This window comes from Sinocyclocheilus anshuiensis, unplaced genomic scaffold (assembly GCF_001515605.1).
Source record: "Sinocyclocheilus anshuiensis isolate Anshui unplaced genomic scaffold, SAMN03320099.WGS_v1.1 scaffold254, whole genome shotgun sequence".
Taxonomy (NCBI): Eukaryota; Metazoa; Chordata; class Actinopteri; order Cypriniformes; family Cyprinidae; genus Sinocyclocheilus; species Sinocyclocheilus anshuiensis.
In genome coordinates, this window is record NW_015546022.1 from 253674 (window position 1) to 267470 (window position 13797).

At 38.7% G+C, this 13797-nt stretch overlaps 1 protein-coding gene across 2 annotated transcripts; it reads left to right on the plus strand.

The window, feature by feature from the left end:
• Positions 1–873: 873 nt before the first annotated feature.
• LOC107698613 (uncharacterized) lies at positions 874–4580 on the plus strand. Of its 2 annotated transcripts, XM_016499665.1 has the most exons (3): positions 2361–2517; positions 3218–3311; positions 4100–4580. In XM_016499665.1, the coding sequence occupies exons 1-3, from the start codon at positions 2362–2364 to the stop codon at positions 4549–4551; spliced, it is 702 nt and encodes a 233-aa protein (XP_016355151.1). In that variant the 5' UTR covers position 2361; the 3' UTR covers positions 4552–4580. The 2 variants fall into 2 exon arrangements, with proteins under 2 accessions (XP_016355152.1, XP_016355151.1); XM_016499666.1 differs by lacking the exons at positions 2361–2517; positions 3218–3311 and adding an exon at positions 874–1055.
• Positions 4581–13797: the final 9217 nt, after the last annotated feature.

Sequence of the window (13797 nt, forward strand, 5' to 3'; positions counted from 1 at the left end):
TTTGTTTTCAGAATTGTGATTTGCTTTGCACTTATCGGCCACCGTATATGACCCCTTTAACCACATGGAAATTTTACTGTTTGTGGGCGGGCAAGTTGGCGACGTAGAACTTGGCAGACATTATGCAAATGTGTTACTTCTTGACGTAGAGCCGTAACAGAATAAGATTCAAATTCCTGACGACTCGTTTAGGCGATTACGAGCCGACTCTTTTTTTTGATAGACAACTTTATTTATCATGCACTGTCGGCTTCACAACTTTGTAAATAGTTTATGTTCACATACAGCTACATGACAAACTGCATGAAAGGTAATATTCAAAAAGGCATAGTAGGGGCACTTTAATACAATCAAATTGAAAAAAAAAAAGTAATTTTTGTTTCTGTTTCTGCCCAGAATTTTCATTTTGGTGCATCACTTACTATAACTGTAGCACATGCACATTAAATATAAAACTATTAAAGCAAAGAACTGTGGGAATCTGATATGTTAACTAACATACACAATTACTGGTGTAGATTTTTTTTCTTGTACTAAGTTCCCCTCCTGAGAATCGGAGCAAAAATCATGTCGAGCACCTCGATCGGTCCCGATGTTCGGCGAGGATTATCTGGTAATGTGAGGCATTCACCGATCGAATCTTGCACCTCCCGATCTGCTCGCACACAAATCGGGGCTGCCCCGATCATATCAAACATGTTTGATATTTAGGATTTAAATCGGGATGATGACGGCTATATGATTACGTCAGTACTCTCACAATAGCCAATGCACTTTAGAATTTAAATCGGGATGATGACGGCTTTGATTACGTCAGTACTTTCACAATAGCCAATACGAAACAAGTCTACGAGGAGACGGAAGTGACGAACATTTTGAAATGGCGACCGCGAAACCTGTTGTACGTACCCGTTGGACTTCGGAGATGGAGGAGCAACTTGTTGAGATGTGGCAACAACATGACTGCCTATTTAATGTGTCATCAAAGCTGTACCACAACCGTAGCGATAAGGAGAAGAGCTGGGGAGAAATCGCGTCACTTTTAAACGTACCAGGTGAGTATTGAAAGCTGCTAGCGCTGACAGGCTAGCAAATGTAAACAAACTGTTGAAGCATCAGTGACCATCTGCTACATGTCTGTCAAAAGATAAGGTAGCAATGTATCAGTATCAAACGTCCACAACCCTCCACAACTTCTCAAACACTCACACAAACACAATCCCCTCTCTCTCACACACACTCACACAAAGACAATATCCTCAATCTTTCTTTTACACACACACATAAGTTACAGTCCACTCTCAACAAAACATAAACTACGTCTTTATGAGCTCTATAATTATTTGTACATTTTGAGAAAAAATATTTCAAGGGACATTAAAAGTTTATTATAGTCCAGTGGTTCTCAAACTTTTTATACCAAGTACCACCTCAGAAAATATTTGGCTCTCCAAGTACCACCATAATGACCAACATTAAAATACAGTAGTAGGCCTAACTATTCAGCTACAGCTCTGCACAGTTAAAAAAACAGGCAGTTTTATTCCTAATTAGAATATTTATTGTTTTAGCCACTTTAACATTGTAAATACACAGTTTGAACATTAACACTGCACAGTGCTTACAAACAGGTAAAAAAAAAAACTTAAATAATGATTCAATTAAAATGTGTTGTAACTAAAAATACCAAAAAAACTGTACTGTACTTAAATGTAAAAAGAAAAAAAAAGTACTCAAAAAAAGATTTAATTAAAATATATTGTGTTTTAACATCAACTTATATTTAATTTAGTGATTCCTCTGCATACCACTAGAGGGAGCCTGAGTACCACCAGTGGTACTCCTACCACACTTTGAGAACCACTGTATGTAGCCAGCCCATTTATATTTTAATAATATTAATTCAGCTGAATGTAGAGAGGAGACTCTGAGTGTCAATGTATGTGTATTGTATATTTTCAGTGGAAGACGTTAAGATGAGAGCAACAACCTTAAGGACTCGGTTCACAAAACTTCTTAAACCCAAACCTAGCAGCAGTGGAGAGAAAGGTTTAACACAGAAACAGAGATGGCTTTTAAGCAGCTTGGAGTTTCTTAAGAAACATGTTGCCCAACGCCCCTCTGAGACCAGTGTTAGCATGCAATATTATGGACAGGCATGACTTGTGATATTGTGTCTTTTATAAGTACTGTAGTCCACTAGAGGGAGCCTGAGTACCACCAGTGGTACTCCTACCATACTTTGAGAACCACTGTATGTAGCCCATTTATATTTTAATAATATTAATTCAGCTGAATGTAGAGAGGAGACTCTGAGTGTCAATGTATGTGTATTGTATATTTTCAGTGGAAGACGTTAAGATGAGAGCAACAACCTTAAGGACTCGGTTCACAAAACTTCTTAAACCCAAACCTAGCAGCAGTGGAGAGAAAGGTTTAACACAGAAACAGAGATGGCTTTTAAGCAGCTTGGAGTTTCTTAAGAAACATGTTGCCCAACGCCCCTCTGAGACCAGTGTTAGCATGCAATATTATGGACAGGCATGACTTGTGATATTGTGTCTTTTATAAGTACTGTAGTAGTCTTCATCATGTATTCACCTTTTTCCTACACCCATGATGTTTTGCATGAATTATGGGAGTAACTTGTGTTAAACTGTAAATAATCAGTGATGTGTTTTAAAAATGGGGTACAATAAGGTAGCATTATTCTCCTCACAGTTCAACCATCAAATATTAAAAAGAAAAATTATTAGATTTAACTAATTACTTTCAGCAGACCTAAAATTGCTGAAATTTGGGGCAGTTGTGGCCTAATGGTTAGAGTCGGACTTGTGCCACTTCAATATTCTCTTCCACCTTCAATACCACGACTTGGGTGAGACCCTTGAGCGAGGCATCGAACCCCCAACTGCTCCCTGGGTGCTGCAGCGTGTGCACTTGGATGGGTGAAATGCAGAGCAAATATTCAGTCTTTCCACAGCAATAATAAGAAAATAATCTGGAGGAAGAGAACACAGTGAACTCTTTTGAATGGAAGTTTCCCAAACCTGAAGTGCAACCCATAATTTAAAATGCAATAGGCACATTTGGAAAAAGGTGGATAATTATTGGGACAATACAGTGAAATTGTTATACAATTGTTTTGGCAGTACTTTGCTGATAGATGGATGGATAAATGTTTGTAAACCTCACTGACATAAAATTATTTTGTTAGCTTGATCAATCTGTGAAAGACTTACTGAGTGAAGGACAGGACATTGATGACACCACCAGTGATGAAGACATTGCAGATACATCTGAGGCACTAGGTAAAATCATAAATGTAGATGTACAAATCTAGAGACAATGACTTGTCATGCATTTTAAATAGTCTAGTTCTTCTATCATTCATTATTAGGATTTGTGTTTATACATGTCACTCATACATCACTCACTGGGGTGTTGGGCAACATGCTTCTTGAAGAGCTCCAATTTTCTCAGCAGCCAAATCTGTTTCAGTTCTCATATTATTACATACTTACCGTGTTTGATCATAATAATTCTAGTCTGTTAGTACTGCACAGGATGGGTTTAGAAAAAAACCATTTTTTTTTTAAATAAGTTAAATAGATGATTTTCGGATAAGGTAGCAATTCATCAATATAAAACATCCACAAACTACACACACATCACACGTGAACATGGCCATTGTCAGAACAATGGAAGACTACTTGCAAAGCAGGTCAGGAGCAATTCATGTGATTCACATTTGTTTTGAAAACCTTCAAAAGTTTACATAATTGATTCTTAATGCTGTGTGTCATTACTTGCATTGTGGTGCTTTCTTGAGTATCAGGGAATGTGCAAGACCTGATGGATTTTTCTGAAGAACAATGAGCAGTTTAACAAACAAGGCAGTTATATATAAAAAAAAAAAAAAAAAAAAAAAACAGTTGTAGATCATGCAAGTGACGACATAGTATTAAGAATCAAGCACAATGATAAAAATTAATTATAATTAAAAGTTTGCAAATACTTTGGCTGTATGCAAGAACATACTTTGATTGAAGTTATTCTAATAATGTTATTATAATTTAATCTTTTATCTCAACCATAGGACCACATACCTCTACCCAGCAAGAGGGTCAAGACCACACCTCCCTTTTTCCCACTCCCAGGCCTGCTTTAAAACGCCGAAAAGCTGACACAGACACTGTTGAGCAACGAAAACTGAAGCTGTTACAACAGATGTCTGCTTCAGTTCTGGCCTCCCCAGATGCCTGCAGCTCTTTTGGAAACCAGGTTGCCGTGGAGCTCAGGTTAATAAAGAATACAAGCCTACAGACCAGGGTAAAAAGAAAAATAATGAATGCTTTGTTTGAGGCCCAGGAGGCTGACCAATCTAGTTCCTCATCATCCTCACACATGCCACCACCCATATATTCCCCTCTCACACCTACACAAATGTCCACATCAACCGCTCTATACACACAGACACCTCAACACTACCATCAGCACATGCCCCCTCAGGGCCCCGTTCAGCCTCAGATGCTAGAATTGGAAGAGTAGTTGCATATAAAAATGCTGTACGTTATACACATGCACGCATTTTCACATACACGTTATTTATTTCTAATTTGTTAATTGGTTACTTTACTCTTGTAATGTATATATATGGCAATGTCAATTTAAGTTGCTGTTAAAACTGTTGTATGTGTTGTTCAAAATGAAAGTTTTGAATGAATGAATGTTTTCAAATATTCAGTTGGCACTTTAATCCTTTATTTTGGAAATACTTGAATAAACAACTGAAATGTGATCATGAATGCTGTCTTTATTAAAAAAAACTTGTTATAATAGTTTAAAAAAATGTAAAATATCATCAAAATACAGTACAGCACAATCAAATAGTACAATATTTTAGATCACAACCAACAAATCAATTAACAAAGAAAAATAAATATAAATAATGTAATATGATAACTATGTAAATTACATACATCACTAAACTACAACTAGCAAACACTTCTTTTTGTCCATTGTCTAAATGTATTTTTCTTGCCATGGCACCTGGCCAGCAGGTGACACAGAGTAGTCTTTTAGGAGGTCACGTTGCTGCTTAGCAGCAAGAGTAGGGTTCCGTGACCTTTCAGCTGGCACACATTGCATGGCCCCCAGACCATCTCTCCTCCATGCTTCCTCGTTGACTCTGTGGTCTACATCCTCCCAGTCTGCCAGTGCTGGTGTCATGTAGGCCTCTGAACGGTGATCACAGAGGAAGTTGTGGAGGAATGCTGACGCTAGGGTGATCTTGGTGACACTGTCTGGGTGAAGCAGGACTGTGGAGTGGAACACTCTAAACCTATTGGCGAGAATGCCAAATGCATTTTCTACAACTCTGCGTGCCCGTGAGAGCCGGTAGTTGTAGACCCCTCTGGTTGTGGTCCAGCTGCCTGAAGGGGTAAGGTTTCATAAGGTCTGTTCTCAGAGGATACGCCTCATCCCCCACAAACATATAGGGTAGCACAATATCAGAACCGGGAAGCTTTTCTGGAGGAGGAACATTCAGGAGACCCTGGTCCAGTGCTTTCTTCAGATCAGAATGGGCAAAAAGCCCAGCATCTGAGACCCTGCCCTGAGTGCCAACACTAATGTAAATGAATTTATAATTGGCATCTACAGCTGCCATCATGAGGACTGAAAATCTGCCTTTATAATTGTGCCACATACTCCCACTGTGGGCTGGATATAGATATGTTTGCCATCAAGGGCACCCAGACAATGTGGAAACTGCCATTTCTCCACAAAGTTCTTGGCAATTGCTTGCCATTCCTCCTCTGATTTTGGTGTCTGCAAATATAAAAGCAACTATTAAATCTCAACCTGTACTGAATTTCTAAATGAATTAAAGTCCCCCCTCCCCCCACCACACACACGTTTTTATAACCCTACTTAGCCCACCCATTTCATTGTACAATCAATTGTCCCCAGTCAAGCATACTTATAAATTTAGTTTGTCATTATGAACTATGCTGCTTATCTTCATATTTGTACATACTGAATGTCAGAATTTTTGCTGTTGTGATACTAATGATAAAATATTAAGGATTTCTAACCTTTAGATAATCATCTTTCAAGACATGATGTAGGGCTTCACATGTGTGTTTCACTATATCAGATACAGTAGTAGCGCCAATTCTGTACTGAAAACTCAGTGATTTGTAGGTTTCGCCTTCAGCAGAAGAAAGTTGACATTACTGTAAAATGAAAAACATAAGAGACAACCCTGTACATTTGTTATATATACAAACCTGTTGCCAAGAATCTGAGGGTCAAGGAGAGCCTCTCCCTGGCCGTAATTGCCCGCCTCATCTTGGTGTCCTGTCGGGTGATCAGTGGCTCTACTCTCCCTAGCAGGGTTGCAAACTCATCTGAGGTCATCCGGTGGGTCTCTGACAAATGTGGGATTAAAGTATTAAAATTTTGGCTTTCCACTAAAAACAGTCTCAAGTACAAGAAACCTGACCTGTCCTCCAACTAACGTTATACATGAAAGCAAAAATCACATTTTAAATAAGCTTACCCTTGGGTTAGCCATATTTATTTATAAACATACCCTTTACATAGCCATTTTGAGTCTCTCTAGTAATAATAACAATACTAATAATCATAAGTATAATGCAGATATAGACAGATAGATAGATGGTGTGAAAGAGAGAGATGATTGTGTGTGTGTGTGTGTGTGTGTGTGTGTGAGAGAGAGAGAGGGTTTTAACGGTACTTTCAGTGAATATTTACTGGTCACCACTTTTACAGCTACATGGTATACACACTCCTAATCAGTCCTGTTGCTTAACAATCACATATCCTGTCTCTATATTAGAATATGTAGACACTTTTCTTTATAATAGACATTTCATTCTCATTTTACAGCACAGATCTACACTGCAACAGGTGACAATGTCGCTTTTGAACTAGCCAGCCATTAATGCTATATATAAACGGTAAAAATTCTAGCACACCACCATTAACAGATAGTAATACTGGTAACGTTAATTCTTACCTCCAATTCTCGCTGAAGAACTGGCAATCCATGTTGACCACGTCTCCCCAACCATTTTCTCATCCACAATCGTTTGCTCTTCCGCTTTATTTTTTTCTCGCTACAAACAATCAGTATTGATACAGCAAGTTGTCGCGCTACAGTATCCATTTTGTTTACATCTGCTTTTCCGCGTCTCCTCTAGATCACGTGTGGCGCTCCCTCTGGCATGATAATCTTAATAATATCTTGTAGTGTGTGATGCGCCGCGATTTAAAAATCTTGTAGTGTGTGCATGTTTAAGATTTGAGGGAAGATAATCTGCGAAGATTCTCCTTATGTGTGTGCTGCTGCCAGATTTCATAATCGGTTAGGATTTTTTAAATCCTGTAGTGTGAGCCAGGCTTTAGTTCTTACACTCATGTGTTCTGCTGTCTTGATGATAAGACAGTGGATTTAGTCCCTAATCGTTGTGCTAAACAGAGACTTGCTGCTGCTGGGTTAGGGGAGAAACGTCTTACATTTAAAGGTGTGTAAGGCGTCACGATTACCTTGAATACAGATTTAGTAACACTAATTTTCATTGTTGAAAATGTTATATTGTTATCTCTTTTGTCTTTCTATCTGTTTCAAGAAGACAGTCAAGCCCACATGAATTCAAATAATTCCTTTTTGCTGAGTTTCTAAAACTCAGACAAGGTGGTGGCTTCGAATTGCTCAAAATTGCAGGAACCACTCGAAGTCGCCAACTGACCCTCATTCCATGTCCCAATGAGGGCTACCACATCAGACACTTGAAAGATCCACAAACCCAGATTGGTCATATTCCCCCTTTTTAAGTAAATACTCTCAGACTAGGCCACAATAGCTATGTTTCCATCACCCTGTTTTAATGCGCATTTTGAAGTATCGCATGAGAAACGAGTGATGGAAATGCCAAATTTCAAAAAGAAATCCCTTAATTCTCAAAAAAGTTTTAACACTCGCTTGAGATGGTTTTTGACTTGTGCGAAAAAGGGTTAATGCAAATAATGGGAGATGGAAATGCATTTTGCGAATAAATCCCGCATGAGCGTTCAAAAAAGTCATGTGACTTTGTGCTATGAGACAGCATAACCTGAATAAGCAGCGGACCGATTTGAACCTGACTAACCAGCGGACCAACTGAAATGTTGTCATGGTCATTCTGAAGTGCCCGAGCAAAGTCTGTCGTCAAAGTATTTCTGTATAACTGCCTCCCAGAACGGTCTACCATGACTGCATTCCCAAACAGCTGACATTCACCTCCGAAAGCAAGACCGCATTTATTGTGTTTCGTCTGCTCACTCAAAGGAACAAAGAATTATTATATTCAGTGGCTTCTCTTACTTTTCTTAGTGATATTTAGTGCCAGTTTATCAGGAAGTGACGATTTTGTTCTCTCTGACTCGTTGGATGGAAACAGAGTGCTTGTTCGCAAATGTTTTATGCGATATTCCAAGTTAAATTCACATCTTTGGATGGAGACCCGGCTACAGTAGCCTACATTTTATCTTTGTTTTCAGTGTGGCACGAGAGAGGAAACCCACAACAGATAGGGGTGTCCCTCTATCTGTTCTGACGTTAGCAGCGAGCATAGTGAAGGATGAAGGCAGGACAGTGAGGTCTGTGTCAAAGGACTTTGCCATTTGCCACACAACCCTCTATCGATTTATTAAAAAGAGAGAGAAGCTAGGCCCAGGAGAGGAGGCAAAGGCAGGCTACTGGACTCCCAGGAGGGTCTTTTCTGAACAGCAAGAAAAGAGCCTTGCAGAATACCTAAAAACCACAGCTCATCTATTCTATGGTCTAAGCACCAAAGAGGTAAGCAAGAGAAAGGTATAAAAAAAGTGTATGTAAACAAGAAAGTGTTGAAAGAGGTTGTCTATCAGAGTAAAGCAGAGGAAGGAAAAGTAGTTGGGAAAATAAGACAGAGTGAAGTAAAAAGAAATTATATATTAGAGAAGAATATATTAAACCCTAATCACTGTTTGTTTTAATTTTCTTAAATTTTTCAGGTTAGTCGATTTGCCTTCCAGCTGGCTGTGCATCACCACTGTAATTATCCTGATACCTGGAATGAAAACTATCATGGTTCGGGGTGCCTTCTCGGCTCCTCTTGCTGTATGTGTTGTCCTGTCATTTCCGGCAGCTTATGGTCTGGGCAATCAGTGCTAATCTCACAGTGGGAGCACACAGATCACAAGCTGACTCTCCCCCACCAGTCGCTTATTCCCCCGCTCCATTATATATCTCTGCTTTTCTGTCCTTCATCGTGAGTAGATTGTTATGTCTTTGCTAGTGTTCTGTGGATGAGTGCAAGCATTATTTTTTTACCCTCTGTTCACCTGTGCTTCAGAACTTGTATTACAGAGATCTGGCAGCTCGAGTGGTCCGCAGTCTCTGCCAGCCAGCTCTGGAATCTCCGCTTACCTGAGCAGTATGCCAGCCAGCCGTGACTGGTTCATGGCTTTTATGAAGAGGCAGCCTTGTCTTTCCATTCGGTGCCCACAACCTACCAGTTTACCCAGAGCCACAAGTTTTAATAGACATAATGTTTCCCAGTTTTTCGACAATCTTGGGAAGGCGCTAGATAAGCACAAATTTCATGCAAAAGACGTGTGGAAAATGGATGAAACAGGGGTTACAACTGTCCAAAACCCAGAAAATATTGTTGCCAGGCATGGTGGTAGACAGTTTGGGTCATCCACATCAGCAGAGAGAGGGACACTTGTGACCATTGCTTGTGCAGTCAATGCACTGGGGAATATGATCCCACCCCACTTTGTATTCCCTCGTGTCTATTTCAAAGAACATTTTATTCGTGATGGCCCACCCAGATGCATTGGAACAGCGAATGCATCTGGATGGAAGCTGGATTAGGACTTTATCATGTTCTTGAAACACTTCCAACACCTCACTAAGTCCTCAGTGGATGCTAAAGTCCTGCTTATACTGGACAACCACTCATCCCATCTGTCTCTGAGGAATACATTTCTGCAGAGACAATGGAATTGTCTTGCTTTCCTTTCCACCTCACTGCTCTCACAAATTACAGCCACTGGATCGCACGGTTTACGGTCCTCTAAAACGGGCTGTGAACTTATTCTGTGACTCATGGATGAAGAACCACCCAGGCCTGACAATGTCAGTTTATGACATTCCTGGCATTGTTAGGTTGGCCCTCCCTTTGGCAGCAACGCCAGCAAATGTGCAGTCAGGTTTTAGGAGCACTGGCATTTGGCCATTTAATCCGGAGGTCTTCCAAGATGTTTACTTTGTAACATCTTTGGTGACAGACCGTCCTCCTCCATCTACTGCAGCTCCACCAGTTCCGCCTGCACCTCCTGCAGATCCACCAGTGCCACCTATGCTGTCTGCGCCTCTCCTGTCTCCACCTGTTGTAGCTCAACCACTACCACCTGTGCTGCCCACACCTGCTGTAACTGCACAAGTGACACATTCCCGTGTAGATTTCTCACCTGAGACTCCATGACCTCACCCTAAAAACTCCATGACCTCACCCTAAAAAAGGACCAAGAAAAATCTCGAGTGGGAAGAGAAAGCAGAAGACTGCAATTCTTACAGACACCCCAGAGAAAGAGGCACTGGAATTGGAAAAGAAGCTCCAGAAAGTGAAATGAGAAAGTTTAATGAAAATAAAACCAAAGCATGAGAGAAAAAACAAAGAAACAAAAATACATCAAACATAGACAATGACACTGACTCTGACAAAGAAGAGGATTTCTGCATTGTTTGATTGGAGAGTTACTCGAAACCAAGAGAGGTTTGGGTGCAGTGCTGGCAATGCAAGGCGTGGGCTCACCAGGCCTGCACTGATGGGGAGCCATTTATACTTGCCACAACTGCAAGTCTGATGTGGACTAATTTCTTTCTCTCTTACCCTCTCTCTGTCACACACTCATGCACTACCTCACAGACACACACAAATACACACACACACACACACACACACACACACACAGTTCAGAGAAGTTCACCATAGTAAATTTGATTTTGATTTTTTTTTTGTATTTCAAATTTATTGTAATAATTCATCAAAACATTTTGTTATTCATTACTATGTACTATGAAATGTTTTTTCAATTTAGTCTTTATAAAGTCAATTTAACTGTTCACACACACACACACACAGTTCAGAGGAGTTCACACGAGTATTTCAGTAAACTTTCAGTGTCTTTTGTAGTTCAATTTTTTTGTAGGCCATATGATTAACCAAAATGTGGTTGTTACTTTTCCTTTTACTAGTCTTTGTCTTTATACGGCCAATTTAAAAAATTTTTTTTTTCTTTAACAAATTAATTTTATTACATTTTAATGAATGTTGCAACCGTCCCCTGTTATGGTTTCAGTTGCAGCATTTGAATTTGTCTGTTTAAGTATAAATTGTACATATATTATCACATGTACGCATGTTAGAGAAATGTAGGTGGGTCTCTGACAAATGTGGGATTAATGTATTACAATTTTGGCTTTCCACTAAAAACAGTCTCTGAGAAACTGAAGGAAATACAAAAAGTGTTGTAACTGTCCCCGCTCTCCCCTACAGTTGTTTTTTTTGCTGTGCCTCACTTGCGCCTGTCTAGTTTTATGTGTTACAGCTCTAAAGGAATATCTTCAGATCAACAGATTACGGTAAATTTGGGAAATCTTTTTAATCGGGAGAATTTTCTGCAAATAATGACGTTCTATTTTCCATGATATATGCATGTTTCATGAAGTTACGAGTGAAAACGCCACATGAAAGCTACCTTAGATTTTTTTGCTAAGATACATGCTGCCTGTGCAGTTTTATGTATGTTATAAATTAATGAGGAATATCGTTAGATATAAAAGACAGATTATATTTTGGGCTCTTTTTAATCAGGAGAATGTGTTCTAAATAACGTTGTGTATTTTGTCACGATCTGAGCATGTTTTATGAAGTTGCAAGCATTAAAGTGACATAAAAGCCGCATCCATGTATTATTTTCATATGGGTCTGGGGGTTTCTCTTAGAAAAACTCACTCAAGTTTAGTCAAAGCCTCAAACAATTATACTTGTTTTATTCTGCTGAGACCTTTCAAATGACATATGACACATAACTATCTGAGCTGTATGGTGTTATTAGAGTACATGGAACATTTTTTTTTAAATAAATTATGAAAGCATTTTTTCTTTTCTATTTATCCGCAAATAACTCAACACTATTTAGGAGTTGATCAAAGTGGCTACATGCATTGTAAAGGTCAGGCTCCCAGCGTTCAAATGACACCTATTTTGTGTTGATCAACGCAGATATTTTGAAAATTATGATTAATATTATTTTTCTTATTTACACACGAAAGAAGCAATGGATTGTTTGGTTTTGGTTTTGATTTTGGACTCATTTCAATCGTGAGAATCTGCTGTAAATAATGGTATGCCATTTGGAGTTGTATGTGTTATAATTCGATGACCAATATCTTTAGATCTAAAAGACAGATTATGATATGTTTTGGGCTCATTTTAATCAGGAGAATTTTTTTGAAAATAATGTCCTGCGATTTTACACGAACTATGTATGTTTCATGAAGTTATGAGTGAAAACGTAACCTATTTTTTCTTAATTTAATGGTTTCATGTGTGTGATAACATTATAAGTGATATATTTAGATCAAATGAACGAATTATGATGAATTTGGGCTCCTTTTAATCGGGAGAATTTTCTGAAAATAATGCTGTGCGGTTTTTCAAGATCTATGCATGTTTCGTGAAGTTACCAGCTAAAACGCTAGAATACTGCAACCTCTTTTTTTTTGCTAAGCTAAATGACCTAATACTTTTTCATGTGTTACAGCATTATGAACGAAACCTTACGATCTGATCGACCGATTATGGCAAATTTGGGCTTTTTTTAATCGAGAGAATTTTCTGAAAATAATGGCGTGTCATTTTCTATGATACATGCATGTTTCATGAAGTTACGAGCGAAATCGCCACATGACAGCTACCTTAGATTTTTTTGCTAAGCTACATGCTGCCTGTGCAGTTTTATGTGTGTTATAAATTCATGAGGAATATCTTTAGATATAAATGGCTGATTATAATGATTTTGGACTCTTTTTAATCAGGAGAATCTGCTCTAAATAATGTTTTTTTCACCATCGGAGCGTGTTTTATGAAGTTACAAGCAAAATGGTGAGATCAATATATTCTTTTCTTATGGGTCTGGGGTTGACTTCTTGTACAAAAACTCACTCCAGTTTATCCAAAGCCCCAAACAATTATACTTGTTGTATTCTACTCGATGAGACCTTTAAAATGACATATGACACATGACTATCTGAGCTGTATGATGTTTTTTACATATTACAGTATACATGGCACAAGAAAAAACATATTTTGTAAATTATGATTTTTTTTCCCGTCATTTATCAGCAAATAACTCGGCACTACTTTGGAGTTAATCAAAGTGGCTACATGCATTGTAAATCTCAGATTCTAAGCTTTCAAATGATATCCATTTTTTGTTGATCAAGGCAGTGGTTTGAAAAATATGATTAGTAATATTTTTGCGGTACACTTCGGTTTAGAGGAACTGCTCAGCGATCGTTAGGAGCTGATACAAATAACTACATTCATTAAAAAGCTGAGATTCTAAGCTTTAAAATGATACCTATTTTGTGTTATTCCATTCAGGGGTTGCTTAGTAATTTGATTATGATTTTTTTTGTGCGGGGGTGTCCCGCCGGAGTGTGTGTGTGTGTGTGTG

Coding starts and splice junctions, on each gene's coding strand:
- LOC107698613 (XM_016499665.1), top strand. CDS start 2,362: ATGAGAGCAACAACCTTAAGGACTCGGTTCACAAAACTTCTTAAACCC. Junction 2,518..3,217: donor AACGCCCCTCTGAGACCAGT/GTTAGCATGCAA, acceptor TTATTTTGTTAG/CTTGATCAATCTGTGAAAGA. Junction 3,312..4,099: donor AGATACATCTGAGGCACTAG/GTAAAATCATAA, acceptor TCTCAACCATAG/GACCACATACCTCTACCCAG.